General features: G+C 41.2%; 1 protein-coding gene across 1 annotated transcript in view; it reads left to right on the top strand.

The window, feature by feature from the left end:
• LOC139925581 (adenylate cyclase type 1-like) overlaps nucleotides 1–16,138 on the top strand; it is a 36,533-nt gene extending 20,395 nt beyond the window's left edge. Inside the window, exons 5-20 of the mRNA XM_071917017.2 lie at nucleotides 1,908–2,035; nucleotides 5,144–5,302; nucleotides 5,584–5,725; nucleotides 7,466–7,621; nucleotides 9,408–9,605; nucleotides 9,728–9,825; nucleotides 10,024–10,108; nucleotides 10,738–10,827; nucleotides 11,446–11,711; nucleotides 12,561–12,687; nucleotides 13,353–13,514; nucleotides 13,679–13,825; nucleotides 13,941–14,039; nucleotides 14,172–14,286; nucleotides 14,529–14,653; nucleotides 15,719–16,138. Coding sequence (XP_071773118.1) covers nucleotides 1,908–2,035; nucleotides 5,144–5,302; nucleotides 5,584–5,725; nucleotides 7,466–7,621; nucleotides 9,408–9,605; nucleotides 9,728–9,825; nucleotides 10,024–10,108; nucleotides 10,738–10,827; nucleotides 11,446–11,711; nucleotides 12,561–12,687; nucleotides 13,353–13,514; nucleotides 13,679–13,825; nucleotides 13,941–14,039; nucleotides 14,172–14,286; nucleotides 14,529–14,653; nucleotides 15,719–16,138 — 2,517 coding nt within the window. The remainder of the gene's footprint in view (nucleotides 1–1,907; nucleotides 2,036–5,143; nucleotides 5,303–5,583; nucleotides 5,726–7,465; nucleotides 7,622–9,407; nucleotides 9,606–9,727; nucleotides 9,826–10,023; nucleotides 10,109–10,737; nucleotides 10,828–11,445; nucleotides 11,712–12,560; nucleotides 12,688–13,352; nucleotides 13,515–13,678; nucleotides 13,826–13,940; nucleotides 14,040–14,171; nucleotides 14,287–14,528; nucleotides 14,654–15,718) is intronic.
• The last annotated feature ends 307 nt before the right edge of the window (nucleotides 16,139–16,445 follow it).

Here is a 16,445-nt window from a genome sequence, read left to right as displayed (position 1 = left end):
TGATTTAGCGCTGCATTGAGAGAATCATTTCAGTTCTGGTCTAAGTTCAAAGTCTTGAGAGTTTGCATGGGATATTGAATGTGTAGTACAGATATCAGCGCATGTGCAGATCCACAGCATTGACATGTATGTTTTTACTATTACCATACATGCAACTGTATAGGCTCTACACCGGCAAAATTTTCATTGGGGTCCCCATACCCCCCTAACCCCCTACCCCCCACCTTGTACCATGGAACATAAACACGACATTACACAAAATAATACATTAGAACAAAGCGCAAAGTAGAATAATGAGAATACTTAAAGAGTATCTAAAACCCTAAAACAACTGATAAAAAAACCCTGATAAAAAAACCCATATTAAATTAGACATGAACAATTACGCAAGCTAAAATAATAGTGCAATGTACTTCATTTGCAATTAATAACATAACCATGACACATACCTCAATCATGATTTCTGCTTTCCAGCCCGGCCTTCTTAACTTCTTAACTTCTTTTCACAGCTCCGGATGAATATTTTCTTGGCAGAGTTGCCATCATGTCATCATCAAGTAGCACATAATGTTTGATTGGATATCTGCTGCAGCACCTGCTGCACCAATCAAATCCTTACACTGATAGAATCTACCCATCAACATGGAGGCCCCTTGGCGAAGCACCATTGATTGGCTTTATAAATTTTGTGAATAATGTAATGAACAAGAAAATATTTATTTTTTAGTTCTTCAAGAAATAAAGTATGCGCGGGCGGACCTCTGCAGTGGTGGAGAGCCTTATACAACTGCTTATTCAGTGTATAGGGAAAGATGTGTATATAGCCTAAAGGTACAAACAGAGGGCACAGTGCAATTTGTCTTTCGTCTTATACACTTAAATACTTTTCCTGACAAGTTCATTGACCCTCTCTCTCTCTCTCTCTCTCTCTCTTACTCTCTTGCTCTCTTTTTGTACTATGGGTCAGGCTTTGCCCGCCTGTCCATATGTCCATCCGTTAAATGTTGTATCTCAAACATCACTGGGAGGGATGATTCATTTCTGCACTGTGTTTTGGTGTTTGAAATTACACTGATTGACCTAACGGCGCGCTATAATTAAAGGTCAACATTTTTAACTCTAACGTGATATCTCAGACATCACTGGTCTGATTTTGACAAAACTTGGGGATGATGCATCTTGGCATTGTGTTCCAACTTTTTCTTTCTTTTTTTTTTTTTTTTTAAAAGTACACTAATTAGCCTGATGGGGAAATTATAATTAAAGGTCAGAATTAACTCCAACACCATAAGTCAATCACAAAACTTTTAAATTGTATTGATTGGCCTAATCAGGTCGCTATAAATAAAAGTTCAAATGTTAAACTCACTGGTGCATTTTTGAAGAAACTTTTAGAATAACACATTTTGGCAGTGTTCGGGCATTTAAAAACATTACACTGACTGGTCAGATGGATGTGCTATAATTAAAGGTCAGAATTTCTAAATCTGAAAGGCCCTCACTCCTACACCATGAGTCCAGTTGACGAAACTTGCTACACAAATCCAGCTATCATTACAAATTACACTGATTGGCCTAATGTGGGCGCTATAAGGTCAAAAATTCTCACTCAAATGTGATATCTCAGACACCACTGGTGCAATTTTAACAAAACTTGGAGGGATGACACATTTTGGCATTATGTTCTGTTCTAGTATTTATAAAATTACACTGATGATTAAAGGTCAAAATTTCAAACTTTTAAAGGCCATAACTGCTACACCACTGGTCCGATTTTGATGAAACTTGGAGGGAAGATGCATCTTGTTAAGGACTGGCCCAAAGGGCCTCTTGCATCATTCATGAAGGATGGCATATTTACTTGTTATCTCTTTTTCTCTCTTTCACTCTGTCTTTTTGATTGACAGGAGAACCACTGCCGGAGGATTAAGATCCTGGGGGATTGTTACTACTGCGTGTCTGGACTGACCCAACCCAAGACTGACCACGCCCACTGCTGTGTGGAGATGGGCCTGGACATGATCGACACCATAACGTGAGTGTTGACCCTTATCTCATCATTGAGCAGTTTTACATGAGTGGCCTGATAAATGACACTATTACTTCTGTAGTCTTATCTGATTGAAATCATTATGTATTATCTATGACTGAACATCTACGCTACATGGTCATAGAAATAGGATGTTGATTGATGATGCATATGAATATGCTTTTGTTATGGAACTGTAGAGACTAAATCATTCTTTCTTTATTTTATTTAAACTACTTAAGTCCACAATAAATAAATTCTTTCCAGTAGGGAAAAACGCAGCCTGATTAGCCATGTCTGCTGTGAGTCTGTTCCAACACTGCACATTTGAGAGAGTAAAATGACATTTGGCTGCAAGAAAAAGCATTTATGGAGAAAGAAAAAACTATTTTATTGAGCATGAAAGTCCTTGTGTCCCTTGCTTGTCCTGAACAGTTTGGAAGAGGAAAAAGGGACTAATTGAAAGTGAGAGATTGAGACTCAGCAGAGCTAAGAAGGAAATAGGTACAGTCATGACTTGACTGGAAGCCTGCTAATTAGAACTACCATAATTAGCAAGTACTGACAAGATAGGATCAGACTTTTTCTCAACACTTATTAAATAAAAATGCACACCTTGGCACCTTTATTGGCTCTTCAGTCTATTTTTATACATGTTAGTGCAAAGTAGAGTATATTTTTGCTGTAGAACCCTTTTTGAACAGTCAGACAGGTAGATGCATGTCCTCACCACAAATTCTCTGGTAAAAATGGGAAAAATAAATGAAAAAATAAATACATAAAAGTAGCTGCAAGTGTTCCCTGTCCCCTATATGTGAGCTATATGTGAAGCTATATCCATTTACAGGGAACCCTTGTAATTACTGATTTTGTATGACTAATTGTTACCGTTGTTCGGCCTGATATGAATCTAGGATCTTCTGATCACCTGTGCTCACCTGTCCCATGACACGTTTACCATCTGAACCACCCAGCAAATTTATATGTTATAGCAACAGTGGTAGTTAAAGTGGCATTATAATGGCTTAATAACTGCATGTTTTGCATTGCATTAATCATTCTTTAAATCCATGTATGATGATGAGAGTGGTACGCCTATCTTTGGTGGATCTCTGAACTTTAAAGGTTGGATCTCTGTCTATTTTTTTTCTAGAACAAATATTCCTCCAAATAAAACTTATGAAATTCAACTTATGTAAAACCACATTTTCCCACAAGGTTTTCTGATGATTTGTTTGTCTGTGAGACTACTCTGTTAGACATCCAAATAAATTATCAATCACCAGAATAGAGCAGAACGCTGAATCTTTCTGAAGGATTCAGCGTTCTTACGCTGAATCTTGTATCTTCCACATCTCTGTCTGATTCCTCTTTGGCGAAAATGTCACTAAACACAATGAGCCTACGCTCACTTAACTTTACAGGAGACCAATTTTACATCAGAAAATAGCACTTCATCAAAATGCACTCTTTTGATTAAATAACAATTTTAACAAAATTATTCATTGAGCGCTTCCTGTATGTAATACATCATTTTAAAGCTCTGAATGCAAAGATCACTAATCTATGGAAAACAAATAAAAAAACAAACAAACCATCTCCCACAATGTGCCTGTTTTTCCGTGCTGGGTCACAGATGATTTTCCAAGTTCTAAGCAGAAGCATACAACCAAACTAAAAGCCCTTTTGGAATCCCTAGTTTTTTTGTGTAGTACTACATAATGTAACAGCTGAAGAATTCATTTCAATTAGTGTGAACAAGCTCAAAACATGATTCAAGACACATTCAAGAATTAGCGACCACCATTTATACGTTATGTTATTAATCTAATTTGACGAGGAAGCCGGTTTCAGAATAAAAGCAATACAATTTTCAATACAGTTCTGTTTTATTTAATTTTTAAAAACACTACAAATGTAAAACTGTTTACAGCCTCTAAATACATTCAGAACTCATGTTTAGCTGTCACATCAATCAATAGCTCAGTCAATCAATTTTAAAAGAGTCAGTCAATCAATTTCTATAAAAGAAATCAAAATATTGACAGAGTGATCAATGGGCTGACATTGCCTCTATACTGAGTGCCATACTATCATTACAGAATGGAGCTATAAAACAGAATAATGTCACACATGGCTTGTGCTTTCATTCCCCATCTATTCACTATTCCTCAGCTGGTTTACAGAAAATTCACTTTAACTTCTTCTTTAACTTCCTCCTCTGTGAATTAACCCCCATGTAGTTTTTGTTCTTTCCAGAACATTTATATTTCTATCACCACACAGAGATAAAATGTGCAAGGAAGGTTTGGACTCACTCATTGCGTCTATATTTATCATTTGTCATAATGCACCCAGTATTTAAGAATTATAAACGTAGGTTTTAAAGTGCAATTTTCATTGGTTTATGGTTACTGGTTCATGTTTGCCTGATCAAGGTCCGATGACCGAAATGTTGCTTTAAAATCTCCTTGCAAGTATAGACAGTGTGCGGGATTCTATTCCTTCTTCATTGGTTTATAAATAAAATTTGACGAGATTGCCACAATGCACTTTACTATAGCATAACATCAGTGAAGAAAACACATAAAATTACTGTGGTGAGAGGATTATGTTGGGAGGAAGGGGTTAAGTAGAGTCCAGCAGCAACTACAGTAGTGGCTCTTTAGATTGGATTGAATGTTGAAATAATCTCTGCCTCCCTACTTCAGTACATACACTATCCTAACAATGAGTATCTATAGTATAAGTCTTATCTACTTAAAAAGCTTATACGTCTAACATTGTTAGTTACTGTAATTGTATCATCGCTCATGTCACATGGCATTATGGGTAGTCCACTATTCTCTGCTCGGTATTTTTTTTCTAGTCAGTCAACCCTGGAAAACACTATAAAAAACTGATAACCTGGCATTTTCATTATATCTTATCATTTTTTCTGTATCATCTGTACTAGGCTATGTATCTACTGTCTGTTCAATACAGCAAGAAAGTGCACATACATTTCTTTTGCTTTTCTTGCCTTTCTCTATCTTTTTCACACATGCACACAGACACACACACACACACACACACACAGATATGCAGTCTAATCAATGTGTCATGCCCCTGCAGGTCGGTAGCGGAAGCCACAGAGGTCAACCTAAACATGCGCGTGGGCTTGCATACAGGTCGGGTGCTGTGTGGGGTCCTGGGCCTGAGGAAATGGCAGTATGATGTGTGGTCCAATGATGTGACCCTGGCCAACGTGATGGAGGCAGGAGGACTGCCTGGGTCAGTGCTATTCCTTTAACTGTGTACCTCACTCAACAGCTCTGGACATCAGTTTTCTTTGTCTGACAGCGGTGCTCTGCAAAAATATCTATCTTGACAAGTCATATAAACTAGTACTGAGTCTTAAAATCTTACTTGTTTCAAGATGTTGACATGTAAATTCCTTCAAATTCATCTCCAATCGGCTTGCTCAGAACTACTGCCATGAACCATATCAATACTGACTATTAGACCAATTGCACTGAGTATTGTCCCAGCCTGTCTGTCCCTGTGATCCACAGGAAAGTCCACATCACCAGATCTACACTGGAGTGCCTGAACGGAGACTACGAGGTGGAGCCAGGCAATGGACATGAGAGACACGCCTTCCTCCAAAAACATGAAATTGAAACCTTCTTTATAGTGCCATCTCACCGACGGAAGGTATTGTATTGTAATTCTGTGCGGAGGATATATATTCAAAATATGTATTTATATTAGCTTTTAACTAATATAAATTTATATTTATATTATAATTATCCCTATTTATATGAGCTTTTAGCTCATATAAATTTAGATTTATATACTATTATCCCTATTATTATCCCTATTTATATTAGCTTTTAGCTAATATAAATTTAGATTTATATATTATTATCCCTATTATTATCCCTATTTATATTAGCTTTTAGCTAATATAAATTTAGATTTATATATTATTATCCCTATTATTATCCCTATTTATATTAGCTTTTAGCTAATATAAATTTATATATATATTACTATTATCCCTATTATTACCCCTATTTATATTAGCTTTTAGCTAATATAACTAACTTTAGTATAGTGACTATGAAACAGTTCAAGACTTTGACAACAACAACAGTTAATCTGCATCAGTTGTATCCTCAGGTGAACCCGTCTATAAGTCTATATTATAATACTGGCTAGTAGACAGTGTACGCACTGCAATGCTTCTGCAGGGCAAAAGCTAATCCATCTTAATGGGCCTACCTGGTAAGTCAGACACTAGATTAAAAAAAGCCTTATGTTGACCAGCTTTGACCTCTATGCAAAGATCTACTGTAATACCATCCTCAAAATAGAAATACAGTGTTGAGATGGATGTAAACTCTAGTCCATGGTAAGAGTTCTCACACAGTTGTTGTTGATATGAGCTCACTTCCAGCCTGCAATGTACTGGACTGGGGCTGTAAAAAAAAAAAACAGCCCGTGGCATCTATCATCTCAAATCTGCACACTTCCACAAGCACACAGATACAACCATGGACATGTGTGTGTGTCAGCGCATGTGCAAAAACACACACACATCTCCACCAGATGTGCCACAAGCAGCTGGAGAGGGGATTTTAGTTTTGTCTCTGTATCAGTCCGTCAAGCTCCTTGTGTATCTCCTCTCCTCTCTCCTCTCCTCTCCTCTCCTCTCCTCTCCTCTCTTCTCCTCTCTTCTCCTCTCCTCTCCTCTCCTCTCTCTTCTCTTCTCCTCTCCTCTCCTCTCCTCTTCTGTTTTATTATTATTACCTTGTGTCAGGTTTCATATTATGTAAGATTAGACTTGCATATAGGTTACGTGGGTCCTCATGTGAACCTTTGACATCCCAGTTACGTGTATTTTTCTTTGATATGCGGGAAGACTTTTCTAATCCTCTTAATAGTGCTGATGGTTAGACTTCATCAAAGACATGGCTCAGAGAAAGATGTGCCCTGACTAAGCTGTGTTGGATAGGCTGATACTCACTCTGGTATAGTGCCTTTAATTACTCGTGCTAAGGACACACTTCCAGCTTGGTATCAAACATACCATTTTTTCAAACCACCATTCTTATTATAAATGACACACATTTCCTCAAACCCATACCAAATACTTAATCTTTATTACATTTTCTAAAATAGCCTTTGAAAAGAGGAAAGAGGGCAGCAAAGTCCTAAAACTGTTAAAACTACCTCAGGGATTGACCTATTTCAACCGCCTGCTCGTTAAATTCCTATCTACATAGAGCCTGATATAGTGATTGTGTGTGTGTGTGTGCGTGCGCGTGCACATTGTCCAACACCTGTGCATTAGTTAGATACATAGATAATATATAAATATAGATATATATTCCTAATACTGTGTGTGGTATCACGTCTTAATCCTTGTTCCTATTTCTTATCTGGTGACAGATATTCCCAGGATTGATTCTTTCGGATATAAAGCCCGCCAAAAAGATGAAGTTCAAAACTGTGTGCTACTTACTGGTGCAGCTCATGCACTGCAGGAAGATGTTCAAGGCTGAGATTCCTTTCTCTAACGTCATGAATTGCGAGGATGGCGACAAGGTAACTCTCGTCTCCGTGTGTTTTCAGTGTTTCTGTGTTTGTCGGTATTGTGATTCCCATAAATAGAGACAAAAAGCTAAACGCTCCATATGCGTGTCATTTCCTACGTCGTTTTTTTTTTTGCTCAGATATAAATATATGGACTTCACAGGATGTATGCTTTAATGTATGTGGAAGATAGGGAGTGCAAGATCTGAGTGCATGACCCTATGAGCTGCAATGACCTCAGCATGTTGCCCCAGCCACAAACTGCCGTTCCATTCCCCCCCCCACATACTATCAATGGCACTGGCAGTCTGGCTAAGTGTCAAAGAGCGTATTTGACGTTGTGCGCCTGGAAAGAAATCCTGTGGCCTGGCAGCTGTACAATTCTTGCTCCAGCTGTTTGAATCCAGATGCCCAGGTGTATGTGAGTGTGTGTGTGTGCACGTGCATGCATGGAGGTGTTTGTATGTGTCATACCAGTTTTTGGACAGAATCAGGCCAGGAAGGTGTTACAGATATCATGAGTTGTTTTGCTAGATATTCATGGTGTATTTTGCAATGCCTTAAACCATTTTAAAAAAAAATTGTTGGAGGATTCCGCTGAGCATAATCTTCCAACTACTATATCATCTATGTCATATCATCTCATGCCCTCAGTAGTTACCAAGATCTTTACCTCACACTACATGAGTAAATCACCTCTTACATCTATATTACCACTAACGACAGCATTCTCACAATGTAGACGGAAGGCAGATTAGTGTAAAACGGAGAGATGGAAGAGGGAATGGAGAGTCGGGTTAAGTCTTACATACACCTTCCACTGAATGGTAATTTCACATTCAGACCACACACTCTCAAACTGTTTGAAATGACACATGCATTCAGGGCACGGAGGAGAGCGATATGAGGGACGGGGGATGAATGAACAGGATATGTGGTGCAGCAGTGGCAGGCATGGCTGTGCGATGCGTCCTGTGCTACGTGGAGCACAATATGGAACACGTACAGAGAAGTCTGCATCCGCAGGCCGGTGTGTTGCAGCAATATAAATAACACAAGAGAGAGAAGAGAAGAAAGGAAAGTGAAAATGGAAAGAAATGAGGGAAAAAAGGAAGCAAGGAGGGATGGAAGGAAGGAAGAAAACAAGCAAGGAGGGAAGGATTGAAGGGAGGGAGGAAGGAAGGAAAGAGGGGAGGAAGGAAGGAAAAACAAAGAAAGCAAGAAAGAAAGAAAGAAAGAAAGAAAGAAAGAAGGAAAAGGGAAAGAAAGGAAGTCAGTGAGGTGTAGTCATTCATGTCATGTCATGAACACTCTGGTGATCCTCGCTCACCCATTGGCCCCCCCTACTGTGCCGCTGATGGTCTCTGAGCTACACAAGTCATCCAGCACGCTCACTTACATGTACACCCACTCCACACACACACACACAAACACACACACACATGCACACACACGCACACATGCACGCACACACACGCACATCCACTCTGCCATGTTAACTCACTGGCTTTGCTCCAATGCCCAATGAATTGTAATGATGCTCACTTTGGCTCCCCAAGACATACTTAGACACAGTGGGGTGCATTCGGTAATGAAGTTAAGTGTGAGGGCAATGTCACAATTTGAATGTATAATCAGCTGCCAGTGTTTGTTGTTGACTCTTCATCCACTCTTGTTCCTAATGCGATTCTAGCACTGTGCACCACACTGCAGTATATTCACCACAGTACTTCACTCAAGTTCAGGACTAATCCTTATGCATTTACAGTGAAGATTCATTTCTCTCCCCCCCCCCCAGAGGAGGGCCATGCGGACGGCTCCAGAGAAGCTGAGGAATCGCACCAACGCTAACCAGGCTAACGCCATCCAGAGCAGCCCCAGAACCCGGGTCAACCGCTACATCGGTCGGCTGATCGAGGCCCGCCAGACCGAGTCGGATACGGCGGACCTCAACTTCCTCACACTCATGTACAAGTGCTCTGAGCGCGAGCAGAGGGTGAGGGGCTGTAGACGTTGAGCTTGAGTTTGGGATTTAGCCACTGAGTGAATGTTGTTGTCGTGTGGTTTCACTTTACTTACCCTTACCTCTTGGTTGGTTTCTCTTATTACACACTGTAGTACCACCAGGTTCCTGATGAGTACTTCACCAGCGCTGTGGTCCTTTCTCTGATCCTAGCTGCCTTGTTCGGCCTTGTCTATCTTCTCATCATACCACAGTATGTACAGCAGTGACACAAATTCTCCTGTGTCCCCTCTCTATTTATGTATCTATCTATTACACAAACAAATTCAATTTCAAACACTTGTCCCTCTTTCTCTCTCCCTTTATGACCATTTCACTTACTCAGGTTCTTCGTCTCCCCAACTAACCCCGACCGTCCTCCCTTCTTCTTTCTTTTCTTCTTCTCTCTCAGGGGCACAGTGGTACTGGTCCTTCTCGTCTTCTGCATCTGTTTCCTAGTAGCTTGTATCATGTACCTGCATGTCACTAGAATACAGGTAAATACAGCTGCTCTCTTATCCTAACTTGGGTTGAAGTCTGCTTTTGCTCATGCAGTAACTTTTGTGACCGGTAGATTGGTCTTCTTCTCATTTGGTGTGCAGTCGAAGTTTCTTCATTTTAATTCTTAGGCTATGAAAGCATTTTCTGCTGACCGAAGAGAAGCGATTCAAATGTATTTTTTGTGATGGTTTGTAATAATGGTTCCTTTTTTTCATGGGCTTCAGAAATACTTCTTAAGCCCTTATTTTGCATTTAAACTCAAATGGTGAGTCTATTAATTTCGGCTTTTGTTAAGGTTGACTTCCTCAAAGTTCCTGACCACCTCAGTTATTAAGTTTTTTTTTAATACTTTTTGTGGTTCACATTCTGCCTGGCAAGCTCTCTCTCTCTGTCCTCCCCTCACCTCGCTCACCTCATCCTACCTTGATCTCTGTCTCTACAGTATTCCTCTCTGTTTGATTTCAAGCCTATTGTTCTTGCACTTTTCTTATCGCTACTAACAATTTCGCCTATGATAACTTTGCTGTGTGTGACTAAAACTTTCTTTATCTTCTTCTCTCTCTTGCTTTCTCTCGGTCTCCTTACTATCTTTCTCTCGCTTCCACTCTGTTTTCCTCTCTCTCAGTGTTTTCCAGGGTGCCTGACCATTCAGATTCGTACTGCTCTGTGTATTCTCATAGTGCTCTTAATCTATGCTGTGGCCCAGGCCTGTGTGGTGAGTGGACTGAGCAGAAAAACAAAACGGGTCACACTTCACTTGGATGGTCCAGTGCTGATACTCAACTTAATATCAAGTGACTATAATGTGTCACTAAAAAGCAGAGTTTCAGGTGATACTCAGTGTGAAAAGTAGTCAGGGTCAGGTTTAGGTATTAGGGTTAGAGTTAGAGTTAGGGTTACATAGTCTGCAGAGATGCAGTAAATACACAATTGACACATTGTTGAACATCTACTTTGTCGGAACTGTCACGAGTTTGTCTTTAAACCAAGGTGCATCAACTGGAAATAACTGGAAAAGGAAAAAATTCAGCTACTCTTTGAGGCCGATGGATGTTCTTCATTTGATGCAATAAAAACCAAGGCGTTTTGTTTGCCTTCATCAGGGTTGAATACGAGAGTTGACTATCACCATTGGACTATCCAGTGTTACTGCAAAACATAACATTCAAACCGGAAAAGCGTAGTGTATACATTTTATCTGTAGCTTTTACTTTGTAACAAATCTCACTGAACTCTCTGATTAGCAGAAAACAAAAATACCTTGTTTGCCATTCCTCAAATACAGCATCCCACCATCTTTATGCACATGCCTCCCCCTCTGTGTCTCTGCTAGGTGGGCTGCATGCCCTGGCTGTGGGGAAGTAGTGCCAACTCCAACAGCTCCATCGTCATCATCGACGCGGACGGAGGTGCCAACCGCACCATGGTGGAGCTGCCCTGCGACGGCGCCCGCTATGCCTTCCTGTCCTGCGTGGTGGGCACCCTCACCCTGGCCCTCTTCCTGCGCGTCTCCTGGCTGCCAAAGATGGCGCTAATGCTCCTCCTGGGCGTGCTGTATGTCACTGTGCTGGAACTCAGCGGCTTCCGCAAGACTGCAGGGTGAGGGGCTCGGCAGAACGTACACGTGTACACACACACACACACACACACACAAGCATAAACAACACCCAGCAACACACACACACATGCGCTATCCTACTCCTGCCTCGCAATCAGAGCTTAAAGCGAGAGCCCTCAGATCCAGCATGTTCGCCTGTCACTCAAGTACGGGAGGCGATGATTGGTTGCTATGTGAGTGTCAGCTGTGGTTTCCTCTTTGTTTGATCTGGAGAAGGAACAGATAAACAGGACTTAGAGGAGCATTTACATGTGCTGAGACGTGTGTGGAGGAGTCTTTGCTTGTCCTCAGCCCACACACTCTTTCATTTTCCACCCTTTGAAGCAGCACATGTGCTCATTAGTTCCAAATCAGAAGCCTGAAAGGACAATGTGGGCTGGATGATGGGAGCTTGTGAGCTGTTTCGGCTCAATACCCAGGGCCTGGCAGTTTTTAATGGAGCTCAAATCATAAATGTACCCTTCGAAAATTGATTATGTTGATATTGTTGAGATTATTAAGGTAAAGGTCCCTTTTGAGAAGCTGAATTCATTTTTAACCTTTAGTCACAGTTATGCATCAGTAAACGGTGTAATATTGTTTAGATCAAACCTCTGCCAGTTTTAAGCCCTCACACTTAAAGCTTTTCTCCGTAGTATATGTATTGGAATGGGCCCTTTCACAATTCTTCCTTTTAATTATTTGTACAATACTACCGTGTTGCCATAAAGGTTTTCACTCATGGTTGCTCCCTGCACCGTGGGGGGTCCATCCACCCCCCCTGTGCAGTTGTCTGTGTGGTCTGGTCCGGTGCTGCGAGGTGCTGACATGTGTGTTGGTCTCTTCCACAGTGGGGGGTCTCTCCACATCCATGGCTATGAACCTATCCTCTCCCTGCTGCTCTTCACCAGCGCCCTGGCCCTCCACTCCAGGCAACTCGACCTCAAACTGCGTTTGGACTTCCTATGGGCCGCACAGGTCAGGAAGTGTGTGTCTGAATGTGTCTGTGTGAGAGCGGATGTCTATTTATGATGATTTCCTCAAGAGGCTTACATTTCATTATAACATAATAGAATTACAAAGAGTCTCACTGGATTATTTTGTTTTAATGGCCGGTGTTGTTAATGACAATCACCAGTATCAGAATCAATAGCATCTGTTTCAATTATTGCCACGTGTTTTCCTGTGATGTAGTTGATGATAGAATATGCTGCCATTTGGGGTCTTGTTACATGTAAACTATTGGGTTATGTGTGGAGGTTTTCATATTTATAGGCTGCCAACTGTCTGCTTTGGCAAATTTGAGGGCAAGCAGCTTGTTTTGGCTTGGTTTTAATGTGGTGCCTGGAGCGCAAAATATGGGCATTATTTTTTTAGTGGGATTGAACTATATTGTAGTGAAAGCTGAATTTAGGCTATGAAACATCCATCTTATTAGATAACTAAGCAGTAATAGCAGCTCCATGTGCCCAAACCCATTCCAAATTGGACTATGAGAGATAAATGTGCGGTCTGTGGTGTGACGCCCAGGCAGGTCTTTTACTGACCCCATGTGGTGAAAATGTGGAACGAGCTACAGGCCGTGCTCGTGACTGTGCTCCTATGTGTGTGTGTGTGCGTATGTGTGTGTAATCTTCTGTCAGGCGGAGGAGGAGAGGGATGGCATGGAGAAAGTCAAGTTGGACAACAGGAGGATTCTCTTCAATCTTCTGCCCGCACATGTGGCTCAGCACTTTCTAATGTCCAACCCCAGGAACATGGTGAGCCCCGCTAACGGACAGGTAGATAAACTGACGCACAGACAAGTAGACACAAAGACAAACAGGTAGACAGAGTTTCAGACAACAGAACAACAATAAAGAACATCAAAATACATCAGAAGGCATATTTCATACTGATTTATGAAGCATTAGTCACATCATCTACCGGCCCCTGGTTTCTAACTGTACTCATTTTCTTTTTACACCAGGATCTATACTATCAGTCCTACGCTCAAGTCGGCGTCCTGTTCGCCTCCATCCCAAACTTCAATGATTTCTACATCGAGCTGGATGGCAACAACATGGGAGTGGAGTGCTTGAGACTGCTGAATGAGATCATTGCTGACTTTGATGAGGTCAGGCGCTGATGTTTTTTTTCTTTACTTTGAACATACTTCATACATTCAAAATTTACATGTGTTGCATTATTCCTTTGTGTGGTTATTTGAATGTTTTTTTTTTTCTTTGCAGCTCATGGATAAAGAGTGCTACAGAGACATAGAGAAAATCAAGACCATCGGCAGTACATACATGGCAGCTGTGGGTCTCGTCCCCACCATCGGTACCAAGGTGACACATGATTGTGTGTGTGTGTGTGTGTGTATGTGTATGTTTCTGTTTGCACATTTACATATGAAGAACAGAATATGAAGAATAAATCACGCATCAACACTAATCTCTTGATATACTTCCCCTCTTTAGGCCAAAAAATCAGTTTACGACCATCTGAGCACAATAGCAGACTACGCCATTGAGATGTTTGATGTTTTGGACGAAATCAACTATCAGTCATACAATGACTTTGTCTTGAGAGTTGGTATGTATATCTACCCATTTATCTATCTATCTATCTATCTGTCTATCTATCTCTCTCACATTAAATTATCAGCCCATTTACAAAGATAATGAAGAAAGCAAACAGTCTTACAAGATGAGTAAATGACTATGAATGAAATAAGAGGTTCTGGGTTTAAGGTAAATCAGAATGTGACTATGAAAAACCTCAATATGACAGGGTTCTGTATTTGTTGAATATGTTCTTGCATGGTGGTGGTGCAGGTATCAATGTGGGTCCGGTGGTGGCAGGAGTGATTGGGGCGAGGCGGCCTCAGTATGACATCTGGGGGAACACAGTCAATGTGGCGAGCCGGATGGACAGCACCGGAGTCCCTGGAAAGATTCAGGTACCCAAAGCGCTTTCAAATTCAATTTCTCTTCAACCTTTATTGTCCCATAAAGGAAATTTGGTTTGTAGCAAAAACACACAATCAAAACACATAATAAAAAACAATAAAACCACAGTAAAAGCAATAAAAATCTCATAAAAAATAAAATGCACAACAAATAGCTACAACACAACAATGTAGACCAGTACCAGTTGATAAGACCACACAAGGAGTCGATATCTTGATAGTGCAATAAAAGGTTGTCTATCAGTGCAGAATACAAACTTCTTGTACAGGCATAAAACGCTCCATTGTTTAATGTGCAAATGAAGCAAACTAATTGCAGCGGTGACTAATGAGTCCATGGTTCTTTTACTCTGGAGTTTAGGCAGCATCAGCTCAAACCCTCTGTAGGAGCGACCAGGGCAGCCCACAGTTGAATTGGCTGCTCAAAGATTTCAGTTAGTTGTGCCTGGCTCACACATCAGTTACTGGCTTTTTTAATCTCCTCTTTGCATTATTAACTCTTACTTACATATAAAATAGGAACACTAGATGCATTAATAGAGGTGCTTAGACCAAACTATCATTTACCATTTGCTTTGTCACAGAGTATTATTCATTCACGTTGATAAAATAATAATCATGATAATAATAGTGCCACAATGATGGCGTGCAGTGCAATGGTTCCCTTTCTGAAAGCACTGAGTATTACACAGTATCATAGTTTTATTATGTCCTGCCACCATGGTACATGATATGTAGGACACAGTGTCATCATGGTGGCGTCTGTGTATCTGTCTGTCTGTGTGTAGACACAATAACTCAAGAACGATACCTGATAGAAACTTCATACTTACACCACAGGGAGCCCCTTTAGAGGTGATGATCTGATTAGATTTTGGAGCATTTTGCTGCATATATTTGCATATAAATGAGGAAAAATAGCAGGATAATTGGCAGCTCAAGTGCCTCTTGTTTTAAGATTCAAATTAAGCTCTCTTTATGGATCCCCTAGGGGAAATTGGGTCTTTTCCTAATCTATGTGAATGTATGTATTTTTTCCTCATTTCTGTAACTCAGGTGACCGAGGACGTCTATCGCCTGCTGAACACCAACTATGACCTGGTGTGCCGCGGCAAGGTCAGTGTCAAGGGTAAAGGTGAGATGCTCACCTACTTCCTGGAAGGAAAGGTGCAGGGCGTGGGCACGGTGACCACCTCCTCAGTGATGCGCTCTGCCAGCCTGGCACGCCGGATACACTCCTGCGGCAAGGCCAGTGTCCAGACCAAACAGGGCAGCGTCTCCTCATCAGCCAGCCTGACTGTTCATGCCAGCATGGGTAGCACCTTTCAGATGAGCACCGCCAACAGCAGCAACAGCCAAGCGACTTGCCTGCCCTCGTCCTGCGTGCCCACACTGAGTGAGGAGGAGGAGGACGACTTAGACGTGACAGAGATCAAGATTGAGGGCGCGGCGCCGGTTGCGGATGTAGCGGTGTAGGGGGCTGGGAGAAAAACAAGACTGCAAACTCAAACTTAGCTGAAAACAAAAGAAAGAACCTGGTTGGAGCCCAGCAAAAGACAGGGATATCCAGGTACTTCCTATGTATCCTGGGCTACTGGTAATACCCAGGATATGAACCTCCTGAGTCATGAGATGGTGATATGGACAATCGTATTTGCTATTGGGGGATTTCAACTGCACACCACTCTTTAGAGACACAACAATTGAAGTATGGAGTGAAGAAGAAAGGCACCCTGAATCTCAAATCCTCTTTTAACATCTCCATACCAGATGATTTGGCTTG

The sequence above is a fragment of the Centroberyx gerrardi genome, chromosome 13 (assembly GCF_048128805.1).
Source record: "Centroberyx gerrardi isolate f3 chromosome 13, fCenGer3.hap1.cur.20231027, whole genome shotgun sequence".
In the NCBI taxonomy this organism is placed as follows: Eukaryota; Metazoa; Chordata; class Actinopteri; order Beryciformes; family Berycidae; genus Centroberyx; species Centroberyx gerrardi.
The sequence above is the reverse complement of the archived record's forward strand: the minus strand, read 5'-3'. Positions and strand labels throughout refer to the sequence as shown.